This window comes from Myotis brandtii, unplaced genomic scaffold (genome assembly GCF_000412655.1).
Source record: "Myotis brandtii unplaced genomic scaffold, ASM41265v1 scaffold62, whole genome shotgun sequence".
NCBI lineage: Eukaryota > Metazoa > Chordata > Mammalia > Chiroptera > Vespertilionidae > Myotis > Myotis brandtii.
This window is the reverse complement of record NW_005370366.1, coordinates 1,103,952-1,116,818: the sequence shown is the minus strand read 5'-3', so window position 1 is coordinate 1,116,818 and position 12,867 is coordinate 1,103,952. Positions and strand designations below refer to the sequence as shown.

Below are 12,867 nucleotides of genomic sequence, written 5' to 3'. Positions count from 1 at the left end.
TTTTTTCTTTTTTTTTTTTTATTCTGGGATTTATTTACCTTCTGTAATTGAAACTTTGTTGCGGCTCCAGCTCCGAGGCCAGCTGGCTGAAAGCAGGTTTCTGGGGTTTGTTTAGCTTCTATAATTGCAACATTGTTGCTTAGACTGGAGCTCAGGCTGCAGCAGGCGGGGAACCTTGGCTTCCTCCATCACTGGAGCAAGCAAGCCTCATGCTCGCTTCAGCTGCCTGGCTGCCGGCCGCCATCTTTGTTGGCAGTTAATTTGCATATCACCCTGATTAGCCAATGGGAAGTGTAGCGGAGGTATGGTTAATTACCATGTTTGTCTATTATTAGATAGGATAGTAAGGGAAGTCCTAGCCACAGCAATAAGATGAGAAGAAATACAAGGCATCCAAATTGGAAAGGAGGAAGTAAAACTCTCATTATTTACAGATGACATGATATTGTACATAGAAAACCCTAAAGACTCCCCAAAAAACTACTCGATCTAATAAAGGAATTTGGCAATGTAGCAGGATACAAAATCAACACCCAAAAATGGATGGCCTTTTATACACCAACTAGAGGCCCGATGCACGAAATTCGTGCAAGTATAGGCCCTTGCAGCCCCGGCTGCTGCCTCCCGCTGCTGGGCGATCAATCGCGAAGACCACCCCCCATCACGGCCCTCCACCCGCTGGTCGTTCCAGGAGGTCGTTCTGCCATCTGGTCTAATTAGCATATTAGCTCTTTATTATACAGGAGAATGAATTCTCAGAAAGAGAAACTAAACAAACAATCCCATTTACCATTACAGCAAAAAATTTAAGAAACTTAGGAATAAACTTAACAAGAAAGTAAAAGACTTGTACTCAGAAAACTACAGGACATTGAAAAAAGAGACAGTGGAATACATAAACAATTGGAAGAATATACCATGTTCATGGATTGGTAGAATCAACATCATTAAAATGCTCATAATACCCAAGGCAATTTACAAATTAGAGCTTAGGCCCCATACATCAAGGGTGCAGGTTCAATCCCCAGTCAGGGCACAGACAAGAGCAACCAATGAATGCATACATAAGTGGAACAATAAATAGATGTCTGTGTGTCTCTCTCTTCTCCCCGTCCTCCCTTTCTCCCTCTGTCCCTTCCCTCTATCTCTAAAAAAAATCAATAAAAATATTTTTTAATGAAAATATTTATAACAAAATGTTTATCCTTTCACTTATTTATCAGATCTTTTTGAGAAGTCACTCAGTTTAAGGTCCTAGAGCAGCGGTTCTCAACCTGTGGGTCGCGACCCCTTTGGCGGTCGAACGACCCTTTCACAGGGGTTGCCTAAGACCATCCTGCATATCAGATATTTACATTACGATTCATAACAGTAGCAACATTACAATTATGAAGTAGCAACGAAAATAATTTTATGGTTGGGTCACAACATGAGGAACTGTATTTAAAGGGCCAGAAGGTTGAGAACCACTGTCCTAGAGAATGGTGACCAGAACAAAGCCACTGCCTCATGGGGCTTGAAATCTAAAAGTTGATATAGATATTAAACAAAATCACAACTACTTAGTAACAAATTCTGATGAATGCTATGAAGGGAAATTTACAATGTAACGAGAGAGGATAAAACACAGGGATCTGTTTTAGTCTCAGGGATCAGAAAGGCTTTGTGAGACATCAAGACAAGCCTTTGAGGAAGAATGGGCATTACACAGACGGGGCCAGTGTAGAAAGTCTGGGAAAAGGCAGTAAAGCTGGATAGGACAGAGCACCAACTGCAGGAAAAGTGATGTGACCGGAGGCTGCAGGGTGGACCCTGCCTGCCCAGCCAAGAACTCATCCCAAGTACAGTGGGAAGGGTTTCCAGAAGGGAAATGACAAAATCTTTTCCATTTCAGGATGATCACTTGGAGGGCTCTGTGCAGGGAACAGATGGGGACAAGGGTGGGAGGAACAGTCAGGAGACACTGCCATCTGGATGAGTGAAGGTGGAGGCGTGGTGGTGGGACAAAGGGAGGTGGACAGGTGCCAGACACACTCTGGAAGCGCACTGACTGGGTCTGGTGGTAACTTAGATAACGAAATATACATATGCATATTTTGTAACAGAAGAATTGGGATCATATTGTATATATTGTTTTGTGATAAACTCTTTTCCACCTGTCACTATTGGTACATTCCTCCCCACTTTCTTTAACTTCCTTTCATTAGAAAAAATTTTGGCCTCTTTTACACCAAAATGTGGTCATACCTGGGCTAACAGAATTATAGGCAATTTTTATTTTCTTTTTATACTTTTCTATATTTTCCAAATTTATACAATAACACATATTACTTTAATAATTAGGGAGAAGGGGGGTAGGGGAGTATGGTACAAAGGTATGACTTGTTTGTGTTTTGTCAAAGTAATTTTAAATCCTACTTTTAAAGGTATAAAGTTTATCTTTCGGCAGGGCCAAATTTAAGTTGCAAGTCAAAAAATAGGAGGGGAGGAGAGGCAAGGAACTGCTACACCCAAAATCTATTGTAATATAATTTCCTGTGACATTACTGACATTCCTAAGCTAAAGTGTTTCTTTTTTCCTTCTCTTATTAATATTCAGGGTAGCAATGGGTGTTCAGTAACACTGAAAAGTCATTCCTGTCCAAGAGGAACGACTTTATCTTTTTCATTAGCAAAATGCTTATATTACAGTGAAATAATCCTGAGGCAGGATCTTGTCATTAAAATAAAGGAAGAGTGGCTCAATGTTAGCCTTTCTCACAGCATCTCTAGAGTGTTCCTGATAGTGCACACTGTTAGAGCTAAACAAAGTAAATGATGCAAAGTCATGTTTCTGTCCATGCCAGCATCTGACGAGTGAGCCGAGGATTCTTCGAGGGTCGGTCCATGGGCCCATCTTTGCAAAGCTCTCTCTTCACCTCTGACAGAGCACATCTCAGAGGCACTTGCCCCCACCCCCAACCCCAGGACTTTACACACAGGAGAATGGGCAGGGCACAGTAATCTGCCAACAAGGGCCCCTTTGGAGTTAAAAATAAATGACTGTGTGGAAGGAGCAGCTCATATGCAGCTGGAAGAATCAAGAAGACCCTGTGGTAACAAGAATTTGAGTTGAACCACAACAGATGCCCAAATCCAGACACAGGAAGGTGGGAAGCAACATAACCAGCCAAAAAAAAAAATGTCAAAAGTACTTCACAAGAAGCCTTCGGGAGTGCCTGGGAGCAGGCCAGGCCATAGGGCACAGGGGAAAAGTGAGAGGGCTCCCTAGGAAGGACCAGCCTGGTGGGCTGCAGGGGGCCAGAGCTAGTCAGAAAGAAGTCCCAGAGAATAACCACCAGGGGATGGGACACACATCAGCAAACAAAGCACTGACAATGGCCGCAGTAGTCCACAGTGAGGAGATAAGCAGCATGCATGGGCCACATTAAGGGAGCACTGCTGTCCTTCCTGTCACATGCGTGAAACAAGCACATGTAACCAGCACTTGCTGGGGACACGGGTCAGTAACAATGGGGGCAGGGCAGAGCCCCAGCTACCTGTGTGATCCCCGAAACCAAGCCATAGTTGCCTCTGAAATGCTGAGAGGACCACTGGAGTCCATGTCAAACCACTGCTGTATGGTTTCAGTGAGGCCAGTGCTCAGAACCACAGCAGCGCTTGGCCCGAGGGCTGTTCAAACACCATGCATGAGGTGGGGGATCTGAGGGCCCAGAAGACCTCACCCCTCTGCAGGTCTCCTTTATTTGGAAAAAAGTCGAGGAATAACATATGACTAGAGGCCCGATGCAGGACATTTGTGCACTGGGGGTGGGGGTGGGGGGGTCCCTCAGCCCGGCCTGTGCCCTCTTGCAGTCCAGGACCCCTCAGGGGAACAGGCTTAAGTCAGCAGTCGGACATCCCCCGAGGGGTCCTTAGCGCTGCCTCGGAGGTGGGAGAGGCTCCCGCCACCGTTGCTGCACTTGCCAGCCGTGAGCCCGGCTTCTGGCTGAGTGGTGCTCTCCCTGAAAGTGCACTGACCACCAGGGAGCAGCTCCTGCATTGAACATCTGCCCGCTGGTGGTCAGTGCACATCATAGCGACTGGTCGTTCTGCCATTCGGTCGATTTACATATTAGAGTTTTATTATATAGGATAATTGAGAAGCTTGACTTTCTGCACCTTTTAGCTTGAGAATGCAAAGAATTCACCCCCTTTTCCTATTAACCGGATCACCCTAATGGTGCTATGACCATTGTTCTCAGGAAACCTGCCTTTGAATGCACATCCTGACCATTGACTTTTTCCTTCTGCTGCATTTGTTGTAATAAATTGGTTTGTTTGTTTACATTTCTTCCTAACCTCACTCCATTAGAGATTTAAATCATTTAAACACATACAATATTACATCAGAATTAGGAAAATTAGATTAACACAGAAATTCTAGACCAGAGAAATGTAGTGTGTCAGGCCAGGGCCCTAAAGAGTCTGCAAAACTGCCAGATTTAGCACTCCTCATGCAGATCGCTGAGGGAAGCTCAGGGAGGTCAGGATGTAGGTTGTCCACAGAGAAAAAGCACATAGCAACTGCTCAAAGCATTTCCTAGTGCATCCGACTGAAGGAAATCTCTCACCTGTCTTCCTTCAGGGGACATACCTGGTAAATTGCTTTGTTATTCTAAGGGTCTGAGAGCCACTGAATTAGCTCCTGGCTCTCCTAAGCCCCACCTTCACTGCACACACTGTAGTCTGAGTGCAGTGAGCACCTCACACCTGTTAGCCCTCAACCATGCACTGAGAACACAAGTCACATGCTTCTGAGAAGGAGGAATGTTACATGTTTTAACATCACTGCAAAATCAAACAAGTTATTTTAAAACTTTGTCAGGAAGAAAAAGAGGGAAAACCTGGTAATTTGAACATTTGAGACCATAAGGATGAACAGAAAAAGTGAAACTAAATGTTTTAAAAAGTCAAAGCTGCCCTGGTCAGGTAGCTCAGTGGGCTGGAGCATCACCCTGATGCACCAAGATTTCGGGTTAGATCCCCGGTCAGGGCACATACAAGAAGAAACCAATGAATCTATATATATAAAAGCCTAAGTGACTTATGACCGAACGACCAGAACAACCGGTCGATCAGTCACTATGACATGCACTGACCACCAGAGGGCAGATGCTCAATGCAGGAGCTGTCCCCTGGTGGTCAGTGCGCTCCCACAGCCAACCTCCCGTGGCCCCTAATCCCCCCTCACCAGCCAGCCAACCTCCCGCTGCCCCTCCCCCCCGGCTGACTAAATTCCCATGGCCTCTCCCCACCCCTGTTGGCCAACCTCCCACAGCCCCTTGCCCTGGCCGGCCGACCCCCCAAGATGGCCCCAATCAGGGGGCTGGCCAGCCAAACGGTCCCTCTCCTCCCTACAGCCGGCCAGCCCCACGGTCCCCCCCCATGGGCCCCGATTGGGGTGCCAGCCAGCCAACCTCCTGGGGTCCCTCCCCCTGGCCGCTGGCCCCCCCGATAGGCCTCGATCGCCAGCCAGGCCAAGGGACCCCCACCCATGCATGAATTTGTGCACCGGGCCTCTAGGACATAAATAAAGTGGAACAACAAATATATGTTTCCCTCTCTCCCTTCCTCTCTCTAAAATCAATAAAAGATAAAAATCCTATATAATAAAAGGCTAATATGCAAATAGACCGAACAGCAGAACAACCGAACTAAATAACCTGTCACTATGACGTGCACTGAACACCAGGGGGCGTGTGCGGAACATGTCAGGCATTAGCCTCAGCAGGATGGTGGAGCAGTAGAGAGGAAACGCCAGACCAAGGTGGGGCGCCAGTCGCTGTCATCAGGGCGAGCCTCTGGTGGTCACTGAAAATTCTCTGCTACTGCACACCGCAGTCCTGCCCAGTGCTCACACCCGCTGCCGGCCCCGGCCCCACTCACACCCACTGCTGGCGCCGGCTCCAATCACTTCACGCCGTCAGCGGGTGCAAGTGGGGCCGGCACTGTCAGCGCATGGGAGCAACGGCAGCAGTGGCAGGAACGGGACTGCTGGCAGACAGGGGACCAGGAGCTGTGGCAGGAGTGGCTGGGCAGGAGCACGGAGGATGGGCCAGGACCTGCCCCTGTGCCTACCGCAGCCTTGCAGCCCACAGTTCCTTTCAAGGTGCACGAATTTGTGCACTGGGTCCCTAGTAAATAAAATAAAAAGTAAAAGCTAAATAGAAGTTATTATTTATTCCAGTAATTAAAGTGTCCAATGATACTCTAACCAAAATACTTATCTTTCCACTTCCTTATATCTATATTTAAATAACAGCTCCTTCCTTAAGGATTAGTCTATTGGCCTTGTTTTTTTTTCCCCACAAAAATTTTCATGTCTTTAGTAATTTATGTGCAAAACGTTTATGAACATTGTATCATTTGACATCTACATTATGTCATTACATAGAAAATACTTATAAAGTCCTTTACTTTTCTAGAAATTGCTATTTTAAAATATACCCATACCTGCTAGTTACATAGGTGTAATTTGCTGGGTAAAGAAGTCCCTGAGCTATATGCTTAGGAATCACGTATTTTTCTTACATAATTTTCATTGTAAAAATTTAAAAAAAAATACTCATCTATAAACACTCAAATATATTCAATAAGTCTTAGTCCAAATAAAATGGAAAAGTGTGTTTGTATGTATGCATGTGCAACAGACAGAATACAGCATATGAAAGTGTGCATCACCACTAAACACCTATAATGAGGAAAACACAGAATCCATCTATAATAATAAAAGCATAATATGCTAATTAGACAGGATGTCCTTCCAGACGACCTTCCGGACGAAGCTGGGGCTGTGAGGGAAACCCAGGTCCCAGGTGCCTGCCAGCGGCTGGAGGGAAGCCCGGATCCCAGGTGCCATATGGAAGCAGGTGCGGGCAGCCAGGGGAAGGCCTACTCTTGCACAAATTTCGTGCATCGGGCCTCCAGTTGCTATATCAGGTTTAAAATATTACTTAGACTCAAACTACAAGAGAGCAAAACCACCTCAATTAAAAGGCACTACAATGGAAGACAAAGGGGAAAAGCTCCAATAATAGGAATTCCCTGTACCTATTATATTGGAATTGGAACAATCTGCTTTATTCAAGATACTAGTATATACTGCTTTAGAGGTGCTGCTGATCTTTTCCTCTCACATTATCTGGGTTCACAGAGTGAGTGACTTTCTGACTAGAATTCTCTGAAAGCAAATGCAACCTCTATTGAACCAAAAGAGTCTGAGTTGGAGGATAACTGTGAAGGCACAGCTATTTTAAGTTTTATAAAGTAACACTATACACCCAACTGACTGAATTATTTCAAGAGTATTAAAATATGGTAAACGGAGTCTTTTCTACTATCAATTAACATAAATTAAATGATTATGGAAACTTTACTGGTGTCGTGATCCTCAATTTAACTGTATTTGTATTTCACTGTATTGGAAACAACACCAGCTTTATTTCTTGCGCTGTAATCATCACTAATGGATTTTACCACAATGAGATCCCACCTGTATTTTTGATTATTTGTTTGGGTTGTTTCTTTTTGTCAGAGCTGAAACACAACTGCAAAGAATACCCAGCTCTGAGTACCTCTTTTGTTAGCAAGTGATTTGCAGGAGAAGAGTTTTAGCTTTACTGTTGTGTTGCAAGTCTCAGCAATGTCAGTCCAGCAGGGGCAGTACCTGACAGCATATCTAACTTCATATATTCAGAATGAGAAAGGTCATGCCTTTGCTGTCAGCTTCCACTGCTGGAATAGTCCACACTACATCATTCATGACCCTGGGCTTCATAAAAGCAACTCTCAACGTAACAATGCTCTCTATACATAAGTTAGTTGCAGTATATCCCAAAGTGTCAAGGAAGGCCCTACAAAATACGTGGTTCATTTCATGAACATAACATCAGAAAAATGTAAATTCTCTAGGTAAGTTCTATAGTGATAAACTGCAACAGGAGGGTTGAGATTACTTTGGGACATAACAGAGGGCAGTTAGCCTTTTCCTGTGACTGTGATGCCAGGAGTGCATACTCAGAATATTTCTAAGAAACCAAAAGTGCTGAAGCCATCCTGATGTGCTTAGACCATGAAATCATAATTTTCCAAGGCAGCAAAAATACCTAAGTTATTTCCAAATTCATGCAACTGTGACTTTTCAGATGATGAAGCACAGTAATCCCTCCTTTGGAAAACTGCTGTTTGAAACAGCTGTTTGAACTACTCTGTTATTCGTAGACAGTCTCTTATTCTGTAGGTCAACTCTGTTATTTTTAGACTATAAAATAACTTTGTTTTTTTGTTTGAATAAAGATAAACAACTTAACTGTCTGACCTTGCAAGATAGCCATCTAAAGGGGCTGATACACTGATACTGATATTAATTCACATATTTGCCAAGTGTTTGTTCATCCAAGGTTACAGGTGTCTGTATAGATATGATATGGTACTCAAAGTTACAAGTTGTCTGTATAGATATGACAGGTGTTTGATTAGATACAATATGTACTCAAGATTACAAGCTGTCTTACACAAAGAACTAGAAGGATATAAAAAGGAAATACTCCCTCCTATGTTTGTTCAGAATTTGACAGAGGTAATCTGCTCTGAACCAGCACGCAATAAAGATGACTCCTAACTAATTGGCTCATTAGGTGTCTTGTCCAGCTCACTGATTTGTGATACAACAATGACAGATGGTAATTAAGGACTTGCTTTTAGTAGTCATTTTATAAAGGAACTACATTTTTACTAGTTACATTTTACTAATTACATTTTTACCTTGGCTCAACACTGGTTCCATTTTATTTGTATATGTGTTTTATTTTTATTTTTCAATTACAGCTTGCTTTCACTATTATTTTCAATATTGTATTAGTTTCAGTTGCACAGTATAATGGTTAGACAATCATATACTTTAGAAAGTGTCCGTCCCTCCCGCACAACATTTCTAGTACCCACCTAGCACCTATTCCCTATGTTATACTTTACATCCCTGTGACTACTTTGTAATCACCAATAAAAATATGGAACACTTCTGCCCGCTGGCATGGCTCAGTGGTTAAGCATTGACCTGTGAACCAGGAATCTGTTCGATTCCTGGCCAGGGCACATGCCCAAGTTGCAGGCTCTATCCCCAGTAGGGGGCATGCAGGAGGCAGCCAATGATTCTCTCTCACTGAGGAGGAAACTGGTCTTGAAAGGCGTGTCAGGCCATGGAAACTGTGAACAATGCACTGTCCTGGGGGGGAGGGGGGGGAAGGTCGTTATCGCTGGCCTCAGGACAGATCATCGGATATGGCCTGGGGACCCCCAATACCTGGGGGCCTTCCTGTAAGCCCAAGAAAGGGGGCGGAACAATATCTGCAAGACAAAGATCCCAGAAGGTTATAAAAAGTGAAGCCCTCTGCGTGTTTCTTCACTCTGATTTGGAAATTATTCCCGGAATCCACTAGTGTTAATAAATGGGGTCCCTCCCTTTCTCTAGGAAGCGTGCTTGGTATTTCTTTGGTCTTCTGTAACATCATCATTGATGTTTCTTATCTCTCTCCCTTTCCCTTCCTCTCTAAAAATCAATAAAAATATATTTAAAAGAAAAAGAAAAAAATGGAATTTTTTTCACGAATTTGCATGTCATCCTTGTGCAGGGGCCAGGCTAATCTTCTTTATTTCATTCTAATTTTAGTATACGTGCTGCTGAAGTGATCACTGGTTCCATTTTATATGGCCCTGCCCCTCAACCTGGGTTTTATTTAGCTTTGTGAACTGCTAACAGTATCATAAAGGTATAGCTATAAATTGTGTATTTATGCATGATCAGTACCACCTCCACTAATGTGTTTCTTATTCTTAAGCAACTGAGAAATCAGCCTGTGTTGCCACCATTTCAAAGATTTCTCTAGTCTTTCTCTTAATATGCAAAGTTAGATGTAATATAGTTGCATCTCCTATAATGGCATATCAACTGTTTTTTAAATAGCAGAAAACAGCCAAGGATTGCCAATTTGTGTTAATCAAGCTTCCCCTTTTGCACAAACCAAAAACAAGATAAGGGAAACCATTCTCCTCTTCCCTATGACAGTTCAGAATAAGCCCAACTAAACCCCACAGAAAGAGCTCCATGTGAGAGCCCTTCTCAAGGACAAAACAGGACATACACGTGGCCCAATTCAGAAACTTCTGGATCTTGCCTGAATAGGAAAAGCAGCTAAAAAGACCCTTTTTTGGGGGGGGGGGGCGGGGGGGGGGGAAGACCCTTTTGGAGAGAAAGGGTCTAATTTGGATAACTTGGAAACCCTTCTCTGAATAGTGAACCACTCAAAGCACCTTTATGAGGAACCCTTACTGTGATGGCCACACAGCCCCTGGGATCTCACCCACCTGGTCACAGCCAGCGTTCACCAGCTCCTGCAGCATCTGTCGGTTCACTTCTGCAGAGACCGGGGGACCTGATTCGTTGGCGAAAGGCAACAAGGAGTATCGGATCTCCCTCAGGGCTTTCTGGTACGGGCCAAACTTTGGGGCAGTTCTTGGCTGCTGCTGACGGGCAATATCCTTGCCCCCCAGGACGTTGGTGTCCAGGGAAGTGTCGCTTGGTCCCACAGATGGCCCGTGAGTGGAAGACTTCGAGGGCTGCTTCAACCCCTCACGGATCTCCTGCAGTCGTTGCCGACTGTTTCCAGAGTAAGTCGTGGCAGGAAAAGTCTTTGGCCTCATTTTAAGTCCAGTTTCTTCTTACCATAAGTACAATCTTCTTAAAGGGTTTTATTTTTAAAAACTGAACAGTATCAGTTAGTTGTAAACATAGTTTCAAAACAATTTCCTTTAAAACATTTTCTTTCCTTCAATTTTTGTAGTTCCTATAGAGAACCAAAAGTTTCCAGAGCCTTCAATTTGAAGATCATCACTATCTGAAAAAGATGGGAAGACAATGTTCATTTGTGGTTTTCACATAACACTTTTCAGAAATGGACAATCATCTTGAAAATATTCCACTTGGAAAGATCAAGAAAGAAACCATTGACATAGGAATTTTAGGGGAATATAGGCAGGCTTAGGGAATTTTTAGAACTGGGGTCCATGGAGAAAACACAGGGCTACAGACTGGAAGAAGGTACATTTCCATAACACAAGGAAGCCAGGTGCAGTTATATTTCCGTAAGACAAGGAAGCAGTAACAGGTACATCTCCATAACACAAGGGAGAGGCAACAGCTATATCTACATAAGATGGGAGTAGCCAAGAGGTCTATATTTACAAAATAAAAAAGGAGGAAGAAAGCCCAGAAGGAATGAGAGGACAATGAGGGAAGATGGCCTCAGGAGTTACTATAGTAACCAATTCAAAAGGGAATATTGACCAATCAGAGGGGATATCAGGACACAGGAACTGCAGCCTTTATAAACCATGGAAACAGAAAGTCTGTGGGACTCTTTCCCCCTCCCCACATGGGAGTCTGTACTTGTTCTTTAATAAATTTCCACCTTTGCTATACCACCTTCTGTCCGTGGATTCATTCTTTGACTCCGGCGAACAAAGAATCCAGGTTCCAGTCCAAAAATTCCCCATCACCATCACCTCTCAGAAATTACAAAGCTGTCTGACTCCGGTTAGAGCATGTGATATCCAGGGCTGTCCCAAGATGTTTCCTGGACTATGTAATCTACAATAAAGCCAATCTCCACAAATTGGTATTAATAAATATTCAACTCAAGGCAAGAATACTTCATTGTTATATATTTCATTTCTAAATCCACAACTTGAGTATCTGGGTAAAACTTTCTTACACAGGTCTTGAATTTTGTTATGCCCAGATTTCAAGATCCCCAAAAGACCACCAGGGAGCCAGCCAAGTCCGATGCAAAAGCAGAGAGTCTTTATTCGAGCTAGCTCGGCTCCCCGACCACACTCACCGACGCAGCGGCAAGCGGCAGAGAGAGAGAACTCTGTGTGGAGAGAGGTTTTATAGGGGGGTTGGAGTAAGGGGAGGAGAAAGGACTGTGGGCCCTGCCGATTGGCCAGGCGCAAGTCGGTGTCTTGTTACACAGGATGTGGTCTATGGCACGCACTTCCCTTGATTGTCATTGGTTAAAGAAGTCCTGGGTGTGGCTAGCAGAGGCTTGGGCTTCCGGGAAGAAGCCTTGCCTAGCACATGGCTGCCCAAAAATGGAGGATCCAGGGTAAGATGGAGGGCGTAGCCCTTACCCTGGGGCAAGATGGAGGGCGTAGCCCTCGCCCTTTCAAATTTCTGACTTGTTCCTAATAAATCAGGAGTGGGGAATCTTTTTTCTGCCAAAGGCCATTTAGATATTTATAACATAATTCAAGGACCATATAAAATTAGCAAATTAAAAATTTGATCAAACATTTAATTCTCAACCCTAATGTTAGGGGTAAAAATATAATACTGGGGACTAGCTATGGTTATGGGAAATATAATCATGCTCTATTAACCATTTGTACACCATAACCGTCTATAGATGCAAGTGGTGGACCTTCTTAAATTAAATTAAAAATATCTTGGCAGTTAACTGGATTAACCATGATTGCTTTGTTCTGGTTAAAGAAAGGACATTGTAACTTGGCTGGAAGTTGTATGCCCCCGAGACCTGGGAGTCAACCTTGGACCTGGGAGTCAACCTTGGAATTTGGTTCATTCTCATTCAAGACCTGCCTATTATCATGGAAAGATTAACAACCTTGTTGTCCAAACAATGGAGGCCCACCGCAGCCTGCATAGTCTACTTCCCCATGCCTGTAATGTCCTACTTTCCCATGTAATCTCTGTCCTACCCTATATAAGCAGCTGGCTTATGGGGGGCTGCAGAGCAGATTTTTGTGAAT

General features: G+C 43.9%; 1 protein-coding gene across 4 annotated transcripts in view; it reads right to left on the bottom strand.

Moving 5' to 3' along the window:
- Positions 1 to 12,271, bottom strand: part of LATS2 (large tumor suppressor kinase 2) — a 64,125-nt gene extending 51,854 nt beyond the window's left edge. The window contains exons 1-2 of one of the 4 annotated variants that reach the window (XM_005879995.2): positions 12,229 to 12,271; positions 10,405 to 10,934 (exon numbers count right to left, since the gene is read on the bottom strand). In XM_005879995.2, the coding sequence (XP_005880057.1) occupies positions 10,405 to 10,740 (336 nt within the window). In that variant the 5' untranslated portion in view covers positions 10,741 to 10,934; positions 12,229 to 12,271. Of the gene's footprint in view, positions 1 to 10,404; positions 10,935 to 12,228 lie in introns of those variants that run through there. The other 3 variants (XM_005879992.2, XM_005879993.2, XM_005879994.2) reach the window with 3 other exon arrangements.
- Between the last annotated feature and the right edge of the window lie 596 nt (positions 12,272 to 12,867).